The sequence below is a fragment of the Palaemon carinicauda genome, chromosome 4, assembly GCF_036898095.1.
Source record: "Palaemon carinicauda isolate YSFRI2023 chromosome 4, ASM3689809v2, whole genome shotgun sequence".
NCBI classification, from domain to species: Eukaryota; Metazoa; Arthropoda; class Malacostraca; order Decapoda; family Palaemonidae; genus Palaemon; species Palaemon carinicauda.
In genome coordinates, this window is record NC_090728.1 from 28,265,084 (window position 1) to 28,289,374 (window position 24,291).

General features: G+C 43.4%; 1 protein-coding gene across 1 annotated transcript in view; it reads left to right on the forward strand.

Moving 5' to 3' along the window:
* The window catches only part of LOC137639847 (gamma-tubulin complex component 3 homolog), a 166,309-nt gene that overhangs the window by 6,379 nt on the left and 135,639 nt on the right, over window positions 1-24,291 (forward strand). The window contains exon 2 of the mRNA XM_068372104.1: window positions 20,841-21,016. Within this exon, the coding sequence (XP_068228205.1) occupies window positions 20,841-21,016 (176 nt within the window). The remainder of the gene's footprint in view (window positions 1-20,840; window positions 21,017-24,291) is intronic.

Sequence of the window (24,291 nt, forward strand, 5' to 3'; positions counted from 1 at the left end):
CACAGGAATGCTTCCAGCTCGCGTGCAAAGTCCTTCCTGCTGCAGACGTAGATAATCTTCAAGCGGCCAGCATTCCATCTGCTAGCCGATCGCAATTCTGAGATTCACCATCTTATCGTCCTTCGGGACGATCTTCTTCAGCACGTCGTTTGCGACGATCCAAAGATTATCTAAGATCGAAGATCATTGGCATTTTAACTCTAGAGCTTCACGCTCAAGAGACCGTAGGTTGTCACGGTCTTGGCGGTCCTCATCTAGAAGGCGTTCTCACTCAAGCTGAAAGCTCATGATCACAAGCTAGACGCTTTATGTTAAGCCGTTCTCGATCTAGATGATCTCGGTCACGAGGGTAGCGTTCACGTTCACTAGGCACGATCACATGGGTGACGCTCACGATCATGAGGGCGGCGCTCACGATTACGACGGCAATGCTCATGTTCACGAGGACGACGCTCACGATTACGTGGTCGTCGCTCATGATCACGCAGTCGTTGCTCACGATTATGATCGTGAGGGTGATGTTCATGATCACGAGGGCTACGCTCACGATCGCGAGCAAGATGCTCACAACGTTCTAGACATTCACGATCACGGCACTCATGATCACGAGCAGAACGTTTATGATCGCGAACTGTGCATTGACGATCAAGACCTAAATGTTCCTCTTCACTAGGAAAATTTAGGTGCTCGTGCTCTACATCTACGCGGTGGTCTACATCTTGACTTTCTCCCCATTGACCTTTGAGCGGACAAGGACTTCCTAACGAACAACTTTCAGAAAGGCGTCCTGTTAAGCTACCCACAGCACCCTTTGCTGCTTGAGTTGCTTTAGCTAAGCGATTGCCTATGCAACGCTCTCCAATGCTATGGGTTGCCCTGGTACCGAGGCCCTCTTCTTTGCCGCTAGCTAGTGTGAGAGGCCCTCCAGTGTCACATGAGCCCGTAGGGTCTCCCCCTTCTTGATCAGCACCAGTCGCTCATGAAACGTATACAGTGAACCCTCGCTACTTCGCGGTTCGACCATCGCGGATTCACCACTTCGCGGATTTTTTCCATAACCCATATATATACAGTAACATTTTATATATATATATATATATATATATATATATATATATATATATATATATATATATATATATATATATATATGTATGCATGTATTTATGTATATGTGTATATATATATATATATATATATATATATATATATATATATATATATATATATATATATATATATATATATATATATATGTTTTTTCAAAAAGGCCCATAAAAGAAACACAGGAAATATGAATAAATCACACTATATTTCGGTCAATAAACATCGACCCTCTTCAGGATGTAAAGTACAAGTGAGGCTTACAGTGGAGAGTGACGGTTTATATATGAAAGCAAAAGGGTGTGTTCAATTGTTCTATAGTTGTTATAATTGCTGGAAGGATTAGCCAAATTTAATTACATCCAGGTGCGTGTTCTTATTGTTGAGCCGCTTGGAGGAAGTCTTGACCTCTGATGCATGTCTGGTGGCCGGTCTCCGTGGATTATCTTCTTAATGATAGGGTTGAGAAGAGTATTGTCCACTGTGTCAGCTTTCCATTGGCCCCCACATAGGTTCATTGTGTTTGATTGATTTATGATGGCTGATTCCAGGATTTTCCTTCTGTACGGACAGGTACTCTTAAAAAGCAAAGACGACTCACTCCAGTTAATCTGGTGCCCTAAATCCCTAAGGTGAATGAAAATCCCCGAGTTTTCATACCCATATCTAACAGATCTTTTGTGTTCGGATAATCTTTGAGATAGCGAACGGCCAGTTTGCCCAACGTACACTTTTTCACAATCCCTGCATGGTACTTTGTAAACGCCGGATTCTATCTCTCTTTTATTTTGATAAACATTAATAAGGGCGCTTCCTATGGTCTTTGGATATGAAAAAACAAAGGGGTTCTCAGTTTTGATATGATTTGTTATATTTTTAATACCTTCTATATATGGGAGTTTTATCTTATTTTTAAAATCTCTTTGGTTAGTAACATCATGATCTTTATAATATATCGTGTTGGCTTTGTTGATGGCCTTTTCTATGACATACGTCGGGTAGAATAGCTGGGCGAGTTGTTTACGGATGATTTCAAATTCTTTATTTAGGTAGGCTGGGGAACAAATTCTCAAACCTCTAAGAAATAGATTGCAAGCTACTCCAATTTTTACAGAAATGTCGTGATAACTAAAAAAATGAATGTAGGAAATAGAGAAAGTTGGTTTTCTATACACAGTAAAATTATACCCCGTCGATTCCCTTATAATTAGTATGTCCAAAAAAGCTAATTTTCCATCTTTTTCCCATTCAGTTTTAAATTTTATGCTAGGGACTAGGGAATTTAGATTATTGAAAAATATATTGAAATCTCCCCAGCTATCATCCCAATATGTGAAAATGTCATCAACATAGCGTTGCCAAACCATGTTTGTAGGTTTAATTGTTGTTAAAATTTCTGTTTCAAAGTATTCCATGTAGAGGTTAGCTAAAATTGGAGATAACGGGCTGCCCATACTACAACCAAATTTCTGTTTGTAAAAATTTCCATTGAAAGAGAAAACGTTATTTGACACGCTTAGTTTAATTAACTTAATTGTTTTTTCAATACCGAGGGGGAAGTGATCTTCGTAAGGGATTAATTTTTCCCTCAAGAAACCTAATACGTCGTTGATCGGGACCTTTGTAAATAGGGATTCTACGTCAAGACTCAAGAGTTTTACATTGTTTACCGGGATATTTAATCTATTGAATTTCTGGATGAAGTCCTCTGCATGCTTAATATGAGCTGAAGAAAAGCTCCCTAGAAAGGGAGACAGCAAGTCTGCTAACCATTTTGATAAATTATATATAAATGACCCTTTACATGAGACGATTGGGCGTAAGGGAATACCGTCCTTATGAGTTTTTGGGAGCCCGTAAAAATATGGCAACGAGGGGTTCATGACTTTGAATTTTTCTAAGACCTCGATGTCTTTTTTATTATTTCCGATTTTTCTTACGGATTTGAAAAACTCCGGAGCAACAGAGTTACGGGGATCTTTTGTTAGCTTTTCATATGTAGTGTCATCGTTTAGGAGTTGTTGAACTTTGTTGACATACGTCTCTTTATCAAGAATGACTATTTTTCCGTCTTTATCCGATTTTGTGATGATGATATTATCGGTTTTGTTTAATGAAAAAATTGCATTATGAAACCTTCTGGGAAGCGGATTTTTACTGTTACTTTGTTCTAATGCATTTAACAAGATTCCTTTTAGGCAAGTTTCATCTTTTTCAAAATTGTTTTTAGAGAAATGTTTATCGAAGGCCACCACATAATCAAAATGACTTTCCCGTCCGGGTTTCATAGCAAAAGAGATACCTAGATTCAGAGCTGTTTGCTCATTCACTGTGAGTGGACGGTTCGATAAATTCAAAACGTTATTTTCCAATCCTAAATTATTCCATGTACTATTTCGTACGAGTCTTTCTAATTTATTATTCAATTTCTCGGAGTGAGTCACACTACTATTAATAGCACCAGTCAGCACATATGAAGAAAGATCTCTGTACATACCATCATCTCGGCATAGCAGACGAAGAGATACCCCCAATTCACTTATATTCCTCCGTGATACATAGATGTCATGATTTGCTGACATAATTCGTTCTTGCAGAAATGTCCTGGAGGAATTAGGAAAGGGGTCCGATGTTGATGTCCAGCGTGAAAAGCCATACATTTTTGGTATAACTTGTTCTTGCAGACACTCTTCAAGAAACCATTTCTGGTTTTTCCTCCGGTGAAGTCCCTGCACAAGTCGTTCATAACGTCTGAATATATGCTTGATATCGGCATTCCAACTGAAGATATGGAAAAAACGAAGGGGTTCCATGATGGGCTAATATGTCTTATTTATAACTGTAATCGAACAGTTTAACATGTTTTTTCAAAAAGGCCCATAAAAGAAACACAGGAAATATGAATAAATCACACTATATTTCGGTCAATAAACATCGACCCTCTTCAGGATGTAAAGTACAAGTGAGGCTTACAGTGGAGAGTGACGGTTTATATATGAAAGCAAAAGGGTGTGTTCAATTGTTCTATAGTTGTTATAATTGCTGGAAGGATTAGCCAAATTTAATTACATCCAGGTGCGTGTTCTTATTGTTGAGCCGCTTGGAGGAAGTCTTGACCTCTGATGCATGTCTGGTGGCCGGTCTCCGTGGATTATCTTCTTAATGATAGGGTTGAGAAGAGTATTGTCCACTGTGTCAGCTTTCCATTGGCCCCCACATAGGTTCATTGTGTTTGATTGATTTATGATGGCTGATTCCAGGATTTTCCTTCTGTACCAAAAATGTATGGCTTTTCACGCTGGACATCAACATCGGACCCCTTTCCTAATTCCTCCAGGACATTTCTGCAAGAACGAATTATGTCAGCAAATCATGACATCTATGTATCACGGAGGAATATAAGTGAATTGGGGGTATCTCTTCGTCTGCTATGCCGAGATGATGGTATGTACAGAGATCTTTCTTCATATGTGCTGACTGGTGCTATTAATAGTAGTGTGACTCACTCCGAGAAATTGAATAATAAATTAGAAAGACTCGTACGAAATAGTACATGGAATAATTTAGGATTGGAAAATAACGTTTTGAATTTATCGAACCGTCCACTCACAGTGAATGAGCAAACAGCTCTGAATCTAGGTATCTCTTTTGCTATGAAACCCGGACGGGAAAGTCATTTTGATTATGTGGTGGCCTTCGATAAACATTTCTCTAAAAACAATTTTGAAAAAGATGAAACTTGCCTAAAAGGAATCTTGTTAAATGCATTAGAACAAAGTAACAGTAAAAATCCGCTTCCCAGAAGGTTTCATAATGCAATTTTTTCATTAAACAAAACCGATAATATCATCATCACAAAATCGGATAAAGACGGAAAAATAGTCATTCTTGATAAAGAGACGTATGTCAACAAAGTTCAACAACTCCTAAACGATGACACTACATATGAAAAGCTAACAAAAGATCCCCGTAACTCTGTTGCTCCGGAGTTTTTCAAATCCGTAAGAAAAATCGGAAATAATAAAAAAGACATCGAGGTCTTAGAAAAATTCAAAGTCATGAACCCCTCGTTGCCATATTTTTACGGGCTCCCAAAAACTCATAAGGACGGTATTCCCTTACGCCCAATCGTCTCATGTAAAGGGTCATTTATATATAATTTATCAAAATGGTTAGCAGACTTGCTGTCTCCCTTTCTAGGGAGCTTTTCTTCAGCTCATATTAAGCATGCAGAGGACTTCATCCAGAAATTCAATAGATTAAATATCCCGGTAAACAATGTAAAACTCTTGAGTCTTGACGTAGAATCCCTATTTACAAAGGTCCCGATCAACGACGTATTAGGTTTCTTGAGGGAAAAATTAATCCCTTACGAAGATCACTTCCCCCTCGGTATTGAAAAAACAATTAAGTTAATTAAACTAAGCGTGTCAAATAACGTTTTCTCTTTCAATGGAAATTTTTACAAACAGAAATTTGGTTGTAGTATGGGCAGCCCGTTATCTCCAATTTTAGCTAACCTCTACATGGAATACTTTGAAACAGAAATTTTAACAACAATTAAACCTACAAACATGGTTTGGCAACGCTATGTTGATGACATTTTCACATATTGGGATGATAGCTGGGGAGATTTCAATATATTTTTCAATAATCTAAATTCCCTAGTCCCTAGCATAAAATTTAAAACTGAATGGGAAAAAGATGGAAAATTAGCTTTTTTGGACATACTAATTATAAGGGAATCGACGGGGTATAATTTTACTGTGTATAGAAAACCAACTTTCTCTATTTCCTACATTCATTTTTTTAGTTATCACGACATTTCTGTAAAAATTGGAGTAGCTTGCAATCTATTTCTTAGAGGTTTGAGAATTTGTTCCCCAGCCTACCTAAATAAAGAATTTGAAATCATCCGTAAACAACTCGCCCAGCTATTCTACCCGACGTATGTCATAGAAAAGGCCATCAACAAAGCCAACACGATATATTATAAAGATCATGATGTTACTAACCAAAGAGATTTTAAAAATAAGATAAAACTCCCATATATAGAAGGTATTAAAAATATAACAAATCATATCAAAACTGAGAACCCCTTTGTTTTTTCATATCCAAAGACCATAGGAAGCGCCCTTATTAATGTTTATCAAAATAAAAGAGAGATAGAATCCGGCGTTTACAAAGTACCATGCAGGGATTGTGAAAAAGTGTACGTTGGGCAAACTGGCCGTTCGCTATCTCAAAGATTATCCGAACACAAAAGATCTGTTAGATATGGGTATGAAAACTCGGGGATTTTCATTCACCTTAGGGATTTAGGGCACCAGATTAACTGGAGTGAGTCGTCTTTGCTTTTTAAGAGTACCTGTCCGTACAGAAGGAAAATCCTGGAATCAGCCATCATAAATCAATCAAACACAATGAACCTATGTGGGGGCCAATGGAAAGCTGACACAGTGGACAATACTCTTCTCAACCCTATCATTAAGAAGATAATCCACGGAGACCGGCCACCAGACATGCATCAGAGGTCAAGACTTCCTCCAAGCGGCTCAACAATAAGAACACGCACCTGGATGTAATTAAATTTGGCTAATCCTTCCAGCAATTATAACAACTATAGAACAATTGAACACACCCTTTTGCTTTCATATATAAACCGTCACTCTCCACTGTAAGCCTCACTTGTACTTTACATCCTGAAGAGGGTCGATGTTTATTGACCGAAATATAGTGTGATTTATTCATATTTCCTGTGTTTCTTTTATGGGCCTTTTTGAAAAAACATGTTAAACTGTTCGATTACAGTTATAAATAAGACATATATATATATATATATATATATATATATATATATATATATACACACACACATATATATATATATATATATATATATATATATATATATATATCTAAAGTAGGAAGATGTGATGTAGTTCTAAGGGAATAGTATGGGAAATATGTCTGGGTAATAAGCAAAGCTCTACCTCCAGTTTGTTTCTTCATTATGATCAGAGATAAATGTAAACAAAACATTGGTTGCCATTTTTTATCGTGCTTTTTAGCGTGTTTAGGAAGCGCATGATATAAAATTGCCTTTAATATTTGTGCCTGTTTTAGTTTAGGGTACTGTAGTGCATGCATTAAGTGTTCTGTACATTAAAGGGTAGTTTTTTAACAGTACTACTTACAAGGGAAGGTTTTAAAAGTCTGAATATACATGTTGAATAAATAGGTAAATATGGTGTCACTACTTCGCGGATTTTCACCTATCGCGGCCGCGTCTGGAACCTATCTACCGCGATAAACGAGGGTTCACTGTACTTCTACTCGTGAATCATGCCCTTTGACGTGTGAATTGGCTGATCATGTGAGCATTTCACGAGTTGAGGTCCCGGAATCGCAAGTGATTGTGAAGCCAACACCTCTGCAGGACCTGCTGATTATCATCAGACTTCTGAGCTTGCTTGTTATTCTATGCAACCTCAACCAGTGTTTGCTTAGTGTGCTGAGGTCTCGCAGCATAAGAAGCGTCTCGTCTCTGCCCTCTGGCATTGAGCACCTTCCTTGTTCATGAGGTAAGCCCTCCTCCCTCGAGCGGTTACTTCCCCGTGGTTTTTGGAAACAACTACTCAATTTGTCGATTCCTCTTTTGCTCTTCGGATCAAGATGACAATGGTGCTCGCTGACTGTTCGTAGTCCCAGACCCTCACCATTGTGCACGTAGGTCACACCAACTGCTGCACCCAGCTTTATCAGCCTTGCTCGCCAACATCTGAGTGCGTGCCTCTTCCTGTAGGAGCACGCAATGCTACTCGCCAACCTCTTGTGGGAGCGCTGATGAGTGTTCGTGCTTCGTTTTACGCTGCTTCAACATGGGAATGCGCAGATCCTAGTCTTGCGCAGTGTTGCGTATCCAGCCACCGAGCATTAGCGAAGTAGGCGGGCAAGCTCCTCTCGCTGACGAAGGTGTGCGCACAACCGAAGTGACACGCTCACACCCCCATAGGGAGGCTCTGGCACACGCTTCTAAGGATGCATGTGCTCTCTTATCTTTGCGACTGTCATGTCTTTCCATCGTGGCCTGGGAGTCTTGTGAGCTATAGTCCATCGCGGTTATTGCCACAGATGGTGTTGCCTGCTTACTGCTTGCACCCACCACCTCTCACCATTGTGCCCCCAGGGCACAACGAGTCTCATTAGCCTTATCTCTGAGGAGTTATTGCCGCAGATCCCTACTCCCTACAGGATAGAGAGCTCTTCGGAGCATATGCATGGTGATGCTTACCGTCCGCTTGCGGTCGTTACGTCTCGCCATCGTGTCCCCAGGGCACAGCGAGCCTCGTGAGACATTACCTTTCTTGGTTATTGCCCTAGACTCTTGTTCTGTTGTTCATAGACAAGCCTTTTCTGCTCTGCTCATTACCAACCAAGCTTAGGAACGATTTATATAGTCAACTTCATGGAACCCTACAGCGTTTGATCGGCCTTTCAACATTGAAGTGTTTTTGACCAAAGTCGTTGAGGTAAAGGGTGACGAGACCCTTGCTAACGCTAGGGCCAGAAATTCCCCCATTCAAGCACCATTAGAGGTTACCTCCTTCCTTCATTCCAACTCGAGGACTCGGTCCTCATATCATCAGAAATCAGAAAAGTACCTCCCCCTACGTTCAGAGCTACAAACTATTGTCTGCTCTCAAAAGGGGTATTAGAGTGGCTCATGTCAATGGAATATCTGTGATTTGGTATACGGAAGATTGGCTGACACAAGCAGAATCATAGTCATGATTTGGGTATGATATACTGTACCTGGGCATGGATATGGATCCGGTAGCAAGAAAGATTTTCCCTTCCAAGAACATGGTAAACTGCTTCAAGAAGTCTGCTCCACCTTTCCTTTAGTACTCACATCTACCAGTTCAACAATGGTAGCAACTTCTAGGTCATTTGATGTCCCTATTCACAGATTTTTCAGAAGATGGTGGTGGGCCCACCTTCAGCAAAATCTTCTGTCAGGTCAGTGGTCACACAAAGACTGTCATATCAATATCAATGTGTTGAAACTCAAAGCAGTACCTCTAGCCTTGCAACACTTTTGTCCTCTCCTGACAGGCAACTCAGTGATACTTATGAGCAACAGCACCACTGTGGTGGCATAGATAAACAAACAAGGAGCTACTTTTTCATTACAGCTATGCCAAATGTCAGTGGAAATCTTTGAATGGGCAGAGGCCAGTGCGATTACTCTGTAGGCCCGCTTCATTCTTAGCAAAAGAAACATCCTGGTAGACAAGCTGAGCAGGAAGATACAAATAGTTGGATCTGAGTGGTCTTTGCATCCTCGGATAGCAAACAAGATCATGGCTCTGTGGGATTTACCGACTCTTGAACTGTTTGCGGCCTCACTCAACTGAAAATTACCAAGATACTGCTCACTGGTTCTAGATTTGGAAGTGGTGTATGAGGACGCCTTTCGACATCCCTGGGATGGCCTCAATAAGTATGCATTTACGCCCTTTATCCTGATAAGGAGCGTTTTCTACAGGGTACGAAAAACTCCCAACCTCAACATGATGCCAATTGTTGCAAAGTGGCAGCAGGTAGAATGGTTCTCGGAGTCTCCAAGAGAACTACCTCCTCTTCTCGACCTCCTATGCCAACTGCACGGCCAGATATTTCACAACTCGAAGGAATCTACTCATATTTACACTTGGAGGTTATCCAGCATTTCCTCTCGAAGAAGATTTTCGTAGAAGGTTGCGAAGATGTCTAAATAACTCGGACGATTATCTGCCAAGCTAAATGGCCCAGGTTTGGGCCATGTCTTTAGTCTGAAAGGAGTTTATATTTTTTTCTTACAGAGTTGTCCAAACTTATGCCATTATTATTATTATTATTATTTTTGGGCTCAAGCCATGGCGTCCTGATGGAAGGTTCCTTTTTGGTAGCTTCCTTGGGTATATAACTACTAAGATATTCCCAGAGAATTTAACCACAGGTTATCACAGAATTCTAACTTCTGGAGCGAGTATCCTAAAGGTTTCCCTTTAAGACATCGTATATCAACAGGGGACGCATGTATTAACGCGCCACATAGCTATCTGCACCTCATACAGAGTTAACACTTCGATATGGAGGGACAGAGAATAGCTGGGGAGCTGTTCCACAGCTAATCCCTTCCGTGGCTACTTTTGGTACTCGAGACGTAAACAAACGGGCGCCACCGCTAGATGACGCCACGTCCGTCCTCATCCTTTGTACAGTAGCTCGCCTTACTTAGACGGATTTTCCCTGTGCTAACTTTATTGTCTTGCATCTTTATCATGTCGCTACCTTCGGCCTCGCCTTCTTCTGGAAAGTTGAGTACAAGGTTCCAGTATTGTTTAGTTAAGCTCTGACCGTAAAGTAAATATTACTTTTCGAGATAATTGTTGTTTTGCGGCAGAGCTGTGCCTCTACCGGACCCGCCATTTTATGGCGTCGTTGTTGTTCTGCATGCCTTATTTAGTTAGCCACAACAACGCTTCCGGCCTTATTTACTAATCGATAATATTAGTTTATTTAGTCTTCATAGCTAGGAACTTTTATATCGTGTTTTGACGCTTTTTTACCGGTCATCGATTGACCCCATACCAGTTGGCTACTATAGCCCCCAGGCCAGAGCGCCTATATTAGTGTTCATGCATGATTTTATCAGTGATCCTAAGCTTACTTATGAAGATAGTGGCATTATTTTACAATACTATTGACTGTGATGCAAGTGTTTTCGCCTTCAGGGACCATATAGGGGATAGGTTAGTTAGTGTGCCTTCCTAACCTAACCTACATGTAGGACCCCTATATGCTTCCTTCATCCCCCTGCCCTTGGGCATTCCCTCTGTGTAGCCTTGCTCCCCCTACCACGTAAGGGGATCAAGCTCTTATCAGAGTATGTTATCGCCTCTCTGTCCTCCCTAAGGGAATGCCCCCCCCTTAGGGTTGCGCCTGAGAGTGAGGAACGGCTAGTCTTTCCTCTATTGCTAGGACTAAGTCTACGACTTTCCTGCGATAGCGATATGTCTTCTACCCTTCCTAGTTCAGGACGTACATCCCTGCTTTAGGTTAGGTTTTGGAAGGGTCATTCTGTTCCTTGCAGAAACTGTACCCATGCACCGTTTCAGTCAGGCTGCCTTACCTTAGGTTAGGGAGTGTCATCCCTTCCTTAGTGGCCGCTCTGGTACAGAACCCCTTCCATGGAAGACTCTTCTCTTCTCCCCTCCCCACCTATCTCTTGTATAGCCTAGCCTATACTTAGGTTAGTCTATACCCATCTGTCCCCTGTCCTACAACTCCTCCTTAGGGTGGAGTGATAGGGCTACCTTGAGCTTCTGTGTACAGTCCGCTCTGGTACATATACCCTTCATAGTGTCCTATGGGGTTAGCCACTGGATGTGTTCTGTATGCAGGGGTCTCCCCCCCCCTTTGGGTGTCCCCTAGCCCTCCCTTGGGCTACCCTAGCTCCCGGTCCTCTGCGGCCCCTGCTTCTGGGTGATAGAGCCAGCCTCTATCATGGGTACACCCTCTCAGGGGGGATGTCTGGGAGTCCATGGCTGGACCCCTTTCATCCCTCCCTCTGTCTCTTTCACTATCTGGGTGCCGGTCCCTTGCCGCCTCCACTGTCGGCGATACCCACCTCCTACCTTGGTGACTCACCCCATACCCCCATGGCCGCCAGTCCTCCGTGTGCCGGGGGACTGCCGCCTGCCGCCGGCTTCCAGCCGATGGCTCTCCCCCTTCCTCATAGCTTGGCCGTCCGCCCGCCGGCCGGCCCCCGGAGTGCCGGCATCCGCTGCCGGCAGTCCGGTTCTGCTATAACCATCCTTGTTCCTGTCACCAATCCGGCAACCTCCGGCTGCTGGAGCCGCCGCTGTGCCGGCGGCCGCCACCCTGGTATTACTCTTGACTTCTATATTGTCTTCCCTAATGCCAGAAACTCTGCTGGAGCGGCCTCCGGCGTGCCGGAGGTCTGCCGGAGCCTTCCGGAGGCGTCAAGGCGACTTGCACCCCCTTCTACTAGCTATCATCTGATGTTGATAACCCTACATCGCAACCAGATGGTTTGATTGCATAATGGATAGGTATTGCCTTACCGTTCCATTAGTAACCATGCTGTCTTCTTGCATATCACAGATTTCCAGCATGTTACGTGTATCTTAGCACGGCCGGTTACCGGAAACCGTTACCCTATGAAATCTTCTACGTTCCCAATCCTTGGGTCTGAGTGGCCTCAGTCCCAGTTCTATATCCTTGGCAATCCCCACTAGAATTCCCACTGCCTACACGGCATGCTATGCGGAATTCTGCCCTGTGTCCTCGGTCACAACAAATTGCCTACGGATAAGGTTACGGTAACCGGCCGGGCGGGTTACACGGAAGATGTGTCTATCTCCTTCTTTTCCGCCCACTCTCTGAACGTCACAGTATTTCTACCACTGAATATTAGGTTAAAGATTAATCACTTAATACTTAACCTTAAAATAGAAGTCATCCTTATGACTCCCCCATACTCATGTCCCCTTTCTCTTACAGGAGGAGTACGTGAAGTGCGACCATGGCTTCTGTGGAGTGAAGCGCCCGCACTTTTATGGGCACACGGCGTGTAGGACTCACGCCCCTTGTGCAAACAAAAAAGGTGATCTGAAGTTCTGGGACCCACTGAACTGTACGGTCTACCAGGAACGCCTGGTCGAGGCGTTCAATAACCCTCCCTCAGCGGAGGTTAGGGACGCTTCTCGAGAGAAGCTACGCAAATGGGTGCGTGGCTTCCAGAAGAACGCCACTGGACCGTACCTTGCCACCGAAGACTTGAGGGCCTTACTGTTCCCAAAGGCATCCCCAGACTCTGTGGTCCCCAAGGATCAGATCCCCACCGTCCAGATCACGGTGGAACCCGATGTTGTCATGGCTCAGTCCATGCACGAGTGTCGCCTGGATACCGACAACGCGGAATGTATGTCGGAAGTGTTGGAGACAACGGAGAGGAACCTCATGGCCGAAGAATTGGACTATCAGTAGGACCAAGTGGATTACGCTGGGTCGGAGCAAGAGGTCGCTCCGCCTTCCACCACCACCCCAACTCCTACACCGACGGAAGTATCACACCCGTCTACCTCCGCCACCCCGGACCCCATCCCAACCAGCGCCCAGGAGATGTTTCGGACGCTCGAAGCCATCATGGACAAGAAACTCCGTGAGACACACGAATACATCAGGACCATGGGAAGTTCCAAGGAGCCGAAAAGGAATTCGGTTAAGGACCTCCCTGCATGATCGCACGCCAACCCCTGGAGGTATGCCGAGCATATGCCGATCGCAACGGGAAGGATCTTCATCAGTGAGAAGGTTGGTTTGGTTGTCCTGGAAGAAGTGGAATTCTTCCCAAGTTTTGAGGCTTACCCGGACTGTTACGTCCGGCTTCGATCCAAACCTGCCTCTAAAGAAGAGACCGAACCTAAGGAGGTGATAGTGTTCGATCTTCCGAAGGCCCAGGCTATGATGGCCAACACCCTTAAAAGTAGGGGTTTTACCTGCTCAAAGCTTCCGGCGTTGAGCAAGAAGCACCCTACCTACGTCGCACCTGATGATGCGATCCTCCCCTTCGTGGAAAAGGCCTTCGCAGCGGTACACAGGGCAGTGGAAGAAGGGAAACCTTTTCTTGCACTGGAGGAGTGCAGACCCTTCTCCCTGGTCACTCCCCCCGATGCTCGACACTGGAAGGATGTCCAACATACCTTCGTGGTGGGAAAACTAGATCCTGACGTTGCTGGACGTCAGTTTAACGGAGACCTCCCGAAACTTATTGACCACCTCCTTCGTCGGGGACAAGATACGAAAGAAAGACTTGCCGCATCCAGGTCCAGCTTGACGTCATGGCCGGTGACACTAGAGTCCCCGACCACTACATGGTGCTCGCCAAGACGCATCTGGCGACTGTAGTCAAGGACTTACACAGCTTCATGAAGGCTCGGAGAGCCTGTCGTGAATTCGTGTTCTCAAGTGCCACAGTGAGACACGAACCCCGGAGGCTGATTTCCTCCAACATCTGGGGTAAGCACCTCTTTCCCTCTGGTCTAGTGAAAGAGATTACCGACAAGGCCGCCACGGAGAACAGGAACCTTCTTCACAAGTGGGGCATGTCGAAGAAAAGGAAATCCTCTCAGGACGACGGCCCTCAACCTAAGAGGAGATCCTCCAAGCCGAAACCCCAACAACGTCAACAGAGACGGCAGTTTCCGGGACCCGCTACTCCCCAAGTGGCTGCTCAGCCACAACAGACCTTTCAGCTGGTCACCCAACCGGTCTTGCCCCAATCACCGGTTTTCACCCCTGCCTTTGAGCAACAGACGACTACCTTTCGTCCCAAAGGTTGAGGCTCAAGCAGAGGTGCAGACAAGAGACGCATCTCGCCGTCCCTCCAGAGGCAGAAGAGGAAAGGGAGCTAGCGGCCGAGGTGGTACACCCTCGGGACACCAGAAGCAATGAAGTGCTTCCGGTGGGAGGAAGACTCCGCCAATTCCAGGATCGTCGGACCTTCGATCCCTGGGCACACAGCATCATCGACAAGGGTCTAGGCTGGAGTTGGACTCAACCACCCCCAACCTTCCAGCAATTCTTCCAACAATCCCCCCCCCCCCCCTTCTGGAAGAATATGTCCTAGATCTCTTGAACAAGAAGGTGATTAGGAGGGTAAAGTCAACCAGGTTCCAAGGGAGACTGTTTTGCGTCCCCAAGAAGGACTCAGACAAGCTCAGAGTCATTCTAGACTTATCCCCCCTCAACAAGTTCATAGCGAACAACAAGTTCAAGATGCTGACTCTTCATCAGATAAGGACCCCTCTGCCTCAGGGTTCCTACACGGTCTCCATAGACCTGGCGGATTCCTATTGGTACATTCCAATGAACCACCACGCTTCCTCCTACCTAGGATTTCGACTCCAAAAGGAAAAGCTACGCCTTCAGGGCCATGCCCTTCGGCCTCAACGTGGCCCCTCGGATCTTCACAAAGCTGGCAGATGCCATTGTTCAACAGCTGCGCCTCCGAGACGTCCAGGTGATGGCCTACCTCGACGACTGGCTAGCTTGGGCTCCATCGCCCGAGGATTGTTTAAAATCCTGCAACAAAGTCACCCAGTTCCTAGAACACCTGGGATTCAAGATAAACGCGAAGAAATCTCGCCTCTCTCCAGCTCAAAGGTTCCAATGTCTAAGAACCCAGTGGAACCTTCAGTCACACCGCCTTTCCATCCCCCAGAAGAAAAGGAAGGAAATAGCAGGGTCTGTCAAGCGACTGCTGAAATCCAAACGGATCTCAAGACGTCAGCAGGAACGAGTTCTAGGCTCTCTACAGTTCGCCTCAGTGACAAACCCGGTGCTACGTGCACAGCTAAAGGATGCCGCGGGAGTCTGGAGACGTTCCGCATCCATCGCTCGAAGAGACCTCAAGAGACGGCTCCCAAACAGACTTCGGCTGCTCCTCAAGCCGTGGTCGGAAGCAAAGGCCCTGAAAAGGTCCATTCCTCTTTAACACCCACCTCCATCACTCATCATCCACACGGATGCTTCGCTGGAGGGTTGGGGAGGTCACTCCCACCAAAAATAGGCTCAAGGCACATGGTCTCCCCTATTCAAGACGTTTCACATCAACATCTTGGAGGCCATGGCGGTCCTTCTAACGCTGAAGAAACTCTCCCCGCCTCCCTCGATCCATATTCGTCTATCCCTAGACAACTTGGTGGTAGTTTGATGTCTCAATCGCCAAGGCTCAAGATCGCCCCAGATAATCAGGTGCTTCTGACAATCTTCCGTCTGGCAGAGAAGAAGAAATGGCACCTGTCTGCAGTTCACCTACAAGGATCCCGCAACGTGACGGCGGACGCTCTATCCCGGACAAGTCCGATAGAGTCGGAATGGTCTCTAGACGCAAGATCATTCTCCTTCATCTCTCACCAAGTCCCAGAACTTCAGACCGATCTCTTCGCAACGAGCGACAATAATCAACTTCCTCGATATGTAGCCCCGTCCGAGGACCCCAAGGCAGAGGCAGTGGACGCCATGTCACTGGACTGGAACAGATGGTCCAAGATCTACCTGTTCCCTCCCACCAACCTTCTGCTGAAAGTCCTCTCCAAGCTGAGAACCTTCAAGGGACAGCGGCCCTAGTGGCTCCCAAGTGGCCCCGGAGCAATTGGTACCCCTTGGTCCTAGAGCTGCAGCCCACGCTGATCCCTCTCCCGGGCCCAGTACTCTCCCAGCAAGTACAGAAGTCGACTGTCTTCGCTTCATCATCGAAAATCAAGGACCTTCATCTCATGATTTTCTCTCCCTAGCCGCGAAGAAAAGGTTTGGGATCTTGAAGAAAAGTCTAGACTTCCTCGAGGAATACAAGACCGAATCCACACGACGGCAATACGAATCATCCTGGAGAAAATGGGTCTCATTCGTCAAGGCAAAAATCCTACGGAAATCACCATTGATTTTTGCATGTCCTTCTTTATTCACCTTCACGGACAGGGCTTGGCAGCCAACACGATTTCTACTTGCAAATCGGCCTTGACTAGACCACTAATGTATGCCTCCAACTTGGACAATGATTCGTGCCCTCTCAAGGATCTGACTCAGAAAGTTATCTTTCTCTTTGCTCTTGCTTCAGGAGCCCGAGTCAGCGAAATACAGTAGTGGCATTATCAAGGGACGAGGGCCACATCCTGTTTACAGATTCAGGTGACCTTACCCTCTTCCCGGATCCGACGTTTCTCGCCAAAAACGAATTACCCACCAAAAGATGGGGCCCTTGGAGAATATGCCCCCTGAAAGAAGATGCCTCTCTATGTCCAGTAGAGAGCCTCAAGGTCTATCTTCATAGAACTTCAGACTTTGGTGGAGGCCAACTCTTTAAAGGAGAAACTTCGGACAGCGACCTGTCACTGTAACAACTAAGAGCGAAAATCACCTACTTCATTCGCAGAGCGGATCCTGACAGTTCACCCGCCGGTCACGATCCTAGAAAAGTTGCATCGTCTCTGAATTTCTTTCAGAGTATGGATTTCGAAAGTCTTAAGAGTTTCACAGGCTGGAAATCCTTGCGTGTTTTCTTCAAACATTATGCGAAACAAGTGCACGAAGTCAAACATTTGTGGTAGCCGCAGGTAGTGTTATGAAACCTGCACCTAACTCTGCATAGAACAGTGAGTTACTTGGGACTCTAACTCCTCGGGTGCCTATGTTGACCCTCGCGTGATACGTAGTTTTAAAAAACACTTAGTGCTTTTTCATAGACTGTTCTTCTCCCAGGTGAAATGTCATAGTCGTCACATGAGTGCCGCATGCCTAGAGCATGATGTGTTTGATTTTAATAGACTGACGTTCCTTTGGAACGAGTGCCTACTAATAGTTTGAAATTCCATTTCAGATTCAAGAGCAAGTCTTTCATGACTATGTACATTATAATTTATTGTAAATAACTTTTACAATTTTATTGCATTTCCTTAACATGTTCTGCAATGGTGAAATAAAATTTCTATTTTATTACTTGTGCGTCTCAATCCGCTCCTACTTATACTATGAAATACATGACTGTCATAGTTTTATTATCCCCTTCCTCTTATGTCGATGAAGATGACTAAGGGTTCAACCCTTATCATATACTCACTTCTGCAATGTAATATTCCTACTCGAATACTTACTTACATCATACCTTAGAGACCAGACGACTCTATTCACATACAGTGCCTAACCACCACTTGTCTGCCTTTGTGAATGTTCCTATATGAATGCCAATCATTCAGTCTTGTCTCCGAGTTCTTCATGTTCTCCCAGCAAGGTGAGTAGCCCTTCGATGACCACTTTGATCTTCGGCATGGTCCGTTGGGACTTCGCTGCCAGGGGGGGCAGGAAGTTTCTTCCCATCGGTTCTCTTATTGAGGTTACTATGCTTATCCTGTCAAAGCCCTAGGCACTTCCACTACAAGGGGAAAATCTACCACGATACATTGATTCTCTGGTACTCTTCCATCAGGACGCCATGGCTTGAGCCCAAAAAACGGATTTTGAGCGAAGCGAAAAATCTATTTTTGGGTGAGATAGCCATGGCGTCCTGATGGACCCTCCCTGCTACTTCGTTCAGTTTGTCAGGTCCCACCCTGCGCTGCTGTATCATGGTGATCGGCAAGCAACTGACTTCAGGATGAGGACGGACGTGGCGTCATCTAGCGGTGGCGCCCGTTTGTTTACGTCTCGAGTACCAAAAGTAGCCACGGAAGGGATTAGCTGTGGAACAGCTCCCCAGCTATTCTCTGTCCCTCCATATCGAAGTGTTAACTCTGTATGAGGTGCAGATAGCTGTGGCGCGTTAATACATGCGTCCCCTGTTGATATACGATGTCTTAAAGGGAAACCTTTAGGATACTCGCTCCAGAAGTTAGAATTCTGTGATAACCTGTGGTTAAATTCTCTGGGAATATCTTAGTAGTTATATACCCAAGGAAGCTACCAAAAAGGAACCTTCCATCAGGACGCCATGGCTATCTCACCCAAAAATAGATTTTTCGCTTCGCTCAAAATCCGTTTATTATTATTATTATTATTATTATTATTATTACTATTATTATTATTATTATTATTATTATTATTACTACTAGCCAAGCTACAACTCCAGTTGAAAAAGCAAGTTGCTATAAGCCCAAGGGCTCCAACAGGGAAAAATAGCCCAGTGAGGAAAGGAAATAAGGAAATAAATAAATGAGGAGAACAAATTACTGTAACAATAAATTATTCTAAAAATAGTATCGTCAAATTAGATATGTCATATATAAACCATATAAAGACTTATGTCACCTTGTTTAACATAAAAACATTTGAACAGTCCTCCCCTCCATCAGAAGGGAGACCACTGGCCTGGAACGGGATTAAGGTTCTCGGTTCTATTAAAGGGGTTCCATATATTGAAGTTAACTACAGATAGAGACCTCACATTGATAACTGTCTTTCTGCATGGTCTCTCCCCAGACATCGATCATTCAAGGTGATGGGACCAGGCCTTGTTCTCCTTCGTCCCTGAATTTATTGTGAAAACCCAGAACCCGTCGGTACCTGATTCTTCTTTTGAGATCTCTAGCCTTAAAGCAGTAACTGATGATCTAGATGAGTTGCTTTTGTTTCTTTTAAGAGTGCCAAGGTGCTAGTGTCTCAAGTGATTATGCACAGCTCGTCGCCACTTTAAAAATCTTTTTGTGAGTACGGGAAGAGTAAAGACGGTGACCAAGAACACCATTTCTTCTTGGATGAGAGGTCGTTAACAGCACGGTTAGTCCCTAGTCTCTTTCCTCAGTATGTGGGACACAAGTTAAAGCACATGATGTTAGGGGTATCAGTACTACCGTATCATTCAGAAAGAATCTCTCTGTGGCGCAGGTCCTTCAAGCAAATGTTGAGAAACTTCAGATGACTTGCGCAGCCCACCACCCGCTATAGTCGACCCACAGGTCCCTAGATACGTTCTCATTTGGAGGTAGCTGTAAAGCAGGTCGTATAGTTACCTTAGCTCTTCTCACAGGGCCATTAGCATCAGATCGAGGACAAAGGTTACGTATTAGTCGGGTAAATGTAAGAATGATTGGCATTTTCTCTGACATCGCCTTCCCCTCTTTTGGGGCACAGCGTTTTATGTCTTGTCTGCTGGATCTGATCTGTCTGTAAGTAAGCCCCAATCAGTGTGTAGATATTCTATATTATGTTAAAAAAGTGTCGCCTCACTCCTTGCGAGAGGGGAGTGTGATGTAACTAGGCAAACTCATCAATTTATGAGTGTCAAAGATATGCCAAACCCATTACATAATGCTATCTAAGTTACAACGGAGAATAGTTCTACTCATTGCCCTTTGTTGCATGGGCTGTGGACCTGCTTGATATTACTAGACCACTGGTACATAGGTGTAAGGATTCTTACTCTGTCTGCTACATAGCATCTGAGGAAGGGCAACCTGGGTTAAGTTTCTAGCCAGTTGGAACAGGAACTTCCTCCCACCTGTGGATTAGTCTCCTATGTAAAGGATGGGGTGTGTATATGTAAAGGAACAAATGACATATTTGGAAGTAATTCGTATTTTTCCTAACTATACAAACCTGCGTCCTTTACTCATACTTACCTGCCATCACCAACCCCTGAGAAAGTGCCAACTGTAGTTAAAGTGGTGTTTCAGTGAGCCAGCATGGGTTGGGGTGCTTCCCTAACTACCAATTGGTAACTACTGATCAGTTATTTACACTTCGTTATGAATTTTAATGATTGTGTGCCCCAGCTCCTCTGTTACCTATCCTATGTAAAGGGACTTGGGTTTATATAGTTTAGAAAAATATAAATTACTTTCAAATTAGTCATGTTTGGTTACTTTTTCTGATTTGTTATTGGTCAGTCTATTTCCACTTTTCCCTTGCAATTAGTTAGTCTGTTATTTCCGCTTTCCCCATTCAATACAGATATGGCTATCCCTTAAAAGTGTTATATTATTGATGACCTTGGATACATGAGGTTTAACTCTGCTGCAATTATATTTATCCTCTTTTTGATAATGTTTATTGGTTGAAAGAATTTTTGAAAGAAATATCCTTTTATTCCTTAACCACATAAACTTTAGTATACAGCAGACACTCTTTATTCTTGTACTTGTTGTAAAGTAATTTTGAATTTATTTCAGAGCGTTTGGATAGTCATTTTACATTGGCTGTCACTTTGCTTAATGACAGTGGGAGTAGTTCACAGACAAAAGATCACAATGAAGTAGCCGATAAAATTAAAAGAAGATTGGTGAGGGAGGAACGTTTTGAAGATGCTGTAAGATTTTCCGGACTTTTGAATAAACTCCTCAAATCGGTAAGTACTGTATCAATTTGATTGTAGTGGTGTAGCTCATGTAGGCTATCATTTTAAGCTCTTTTCTGTCCATACAGTATACAGACCTGTTTTGCTTTTATAAAACATGTTTGAAAGTAATTTTGCAATATTAAGTAGTGTCACATGATGTGTTTGGGTTTGATGTTGAATAATTTTAAATGTGACCAGAATTAATATCAGAAGTTGTGGGCTTCCGGAAAGTTAATTTCTAAGAGAACGGCTTTATTGTTACAGAGCTTAAAGGTGAATACAACAGTGAATCTTTTCAATTAGTTGTGGTTACATCGAGTAAGAACCCAGTCCGAGTTAAGAGAGGCGGAGGAAGAACGCCATGGGACTTTAATATGTTGACCGAACAAATCATAGTAAAGTATATACGAACACAAAATGGCACCCAACTGGCCTTATCTAAGTCCAACTGACTATCCCAACTTGAATGGATCTCTTCTTACTCAACTTTCAGTATATATTCAGTGATGATGAGAATGGAGTATGCAATGAAAGATGAAATATCATTGCAAGGAGAAAGGATTAATGAGGTAGAATCATTCAAGTATTTAGGAACTATGATCTCCAATACAGGGTCTTTAGAATTAGAGTTTAGTGATAGATTGAAGAAAGCAAATCAGACAATGGTAAGGTTAGGTAAAATTTGGAAATCAAATCGCCTGAAATTACATATTAAAATCAGACTATATACTGTATCAATTTAGTGAGATCAGTGTTACTCTATGGACATAAGTCATGGTATTACAATGAAACAATCTCCAACAGATTTAGTAGATTTGAGAAAAAAGCCCTCACAAGGATTTTGGGAGTTAAATGGTAGGACAGGATTAGAAATGAAACTATAAGAGATTAATCGAGTGTCATATGTTGATGAGATCATGATGAGGGGTAGATGGAGATGGTTTGGGCATGCTCTTCATACTCCCCAAGAGAGATTAGTTCACCAAACATTCAGTTGGGCTCCACAAGGCACTAGAAGAGTTGGAATACCCTGGCCTACATGGCTGAAGATCATGAAGCGCAAAGTAGGAGATGATGAATGGAGAAGTATTGAATTAAAAGCTCATGATAGAGACAACTGGCAAAATCTAACTGAGGCCCTTTGCGTTAACCACTAGACATGCTTCAACCAGACTTACTTCACTTTCTAGTGCCTCTCCTAAACTCACCTCATCCAGATGCGTTTCTCCTGCATGTGCCTCAACCAGACACTCTTCGCATTAACGCACTAGACACTCCTCGCATGATCGAGCTAGATATATCTCGAACGCTCTAGATGTATCTCTTCTGAACTCACTAGACTCGTTTCTCTTGAATGCACTTCCTGCATTTCCTGAACGCGCCAGACACATTTCACCTGCATGTACCAGATGCATTCACCTACTGTATTTGTTCATGATGAAATTCCTAACTCGCTACATGCACTCACCCTGAACGGGCCACATGCACCTCTCCTGAATGCATGTACCTCACATGAACACACTAGGTGCACATCACCTGAATACACTTCCCAAGTGTTTGCCACTTTCGGACATTACTTCACCTAGGCACTTGTTTCCTAAATGCGCCTCACTGATTTCGTCTCCAGCTCCAGTACCTAAGGTAACCAGGGCTACTGTTCCTCCCGAGTCTGACTTTAGACTTGTGGATCTACATATAGTTCCTATCAAACTATATGATGGGAGGCGTCATAGGTGGAAGCAACAAGAAACCTCTTCTCGTAGTGTCACTTTACTTAGGACACATAAGGGATCTCTGTCTTCTTGGGAAATCACTGTAGTAGATGAGTATTGTCTTTTCCCAATAAAATTTATGACTTCCTCTCACTGCCCCTCACTTAATAGATGGAGGAAGGATGACATCAACCGGCAGCTTGCCCTGGTCTTAGACAAACATAGGCCTGTCTACCCAATATAGGATCTCAGAGGAGAAGAGCTCTTCTAGTCATCTCTCTCCTTTGACAGCAGTCTTTCATTATAGAGAGAGTAAGGACTGGAAGATTGCCAAAGAATAAGACATTCCTGATTGAATAGTTTTTGAAGAAAATATATGAAATTTAATCAAATCACGAAGTACAATGTGAATGATTGGTTTGTGATGAAATAATGTAAGTAATGGTTGTTTTGAGGGATTTGCATTGGCCCAGTGGAATCATAGGTTATGGATAAAGGTCTGTCGAGGGTAGACGCTTAGTGTTGTTTGACTGGAGAGAGAGAGCTTCAAGATAGCAAATAAGGAAATAAGTACAATAAAGAGACAACTAAGGTGAAATTTTACGGTGAAACTAGTATTAGCTGATTTTGTAGACATTTTTTTTTCTAACTCAATGCATTAATGAATATGAACCTTTCTAAGAATTTAGTTGAAAATGTTTTTTTTCAATATTAATCTTACCCGATAATCATGTAGCTGTCAACTCTGTTGCCCGACAGAAATCTACGGTCGGGATACGCCAGCGATCGCTATTCAGGTGAGGGTGTACACAACAGCGCCATCTGTGGTCAGGTACTCTAGTACTTCTTGTCAACACCACCTCAATTTTTCCTCTGTCGTGCCTCCGGCTAGACCTACATGGATACGCTGTTGATTCTGGAGTTTTTGCTCACGATTTGGTGATGTATTTGCTCTAGAGTTTAGCTTTCGCTGTTCAGAAAGTTTTATCATTAGCTTAGCTAGCTTTTGGAATTAATTTGATTAATTATGGTGACGAAGAGAGTATGAACTCTTTCACTTTTAAATGGCCGACCCTTCCCTTAGACGGAAGTGTTGGTGTCTAAGAGAGTATAGACTCTCTTTCTTAATTTTGCTTAACAAAAGTTATAGATTTATTTTATTTCTCTCCGCCTTTTATAGGCCTCTTCGATTAACTTCCTTTTATTATAAACTTATTAAAATTAATTTTTATATTTGTTTATATTCGACCTTTCCTAATAGTAGGCGGTCTTTTCTTGGTACCGAAGTTAATTAACATTGAGCCCGTCATTTCGGTTTTACCTGTTAACATATTATGCTATTTTAATGTTTTTGAAAGAATTTCTTTGATAGTCTCGTACTGTTTTCAAAGTTGAACTAACGTTTTGTTTTGTCTCTGCAGTTGTTGACGTTCAGAACGTTCAACTTGCGCTCTATCGTTACGATAGAGAGAGAATTTTCACGGTGTCACGTTGCAGTAAGAGTAAACCGTTTCTAGCGTTTTGTTCATTCTTTCTTAGCTTAATGGTTTTAATTCTAATAAAGGAACTTTT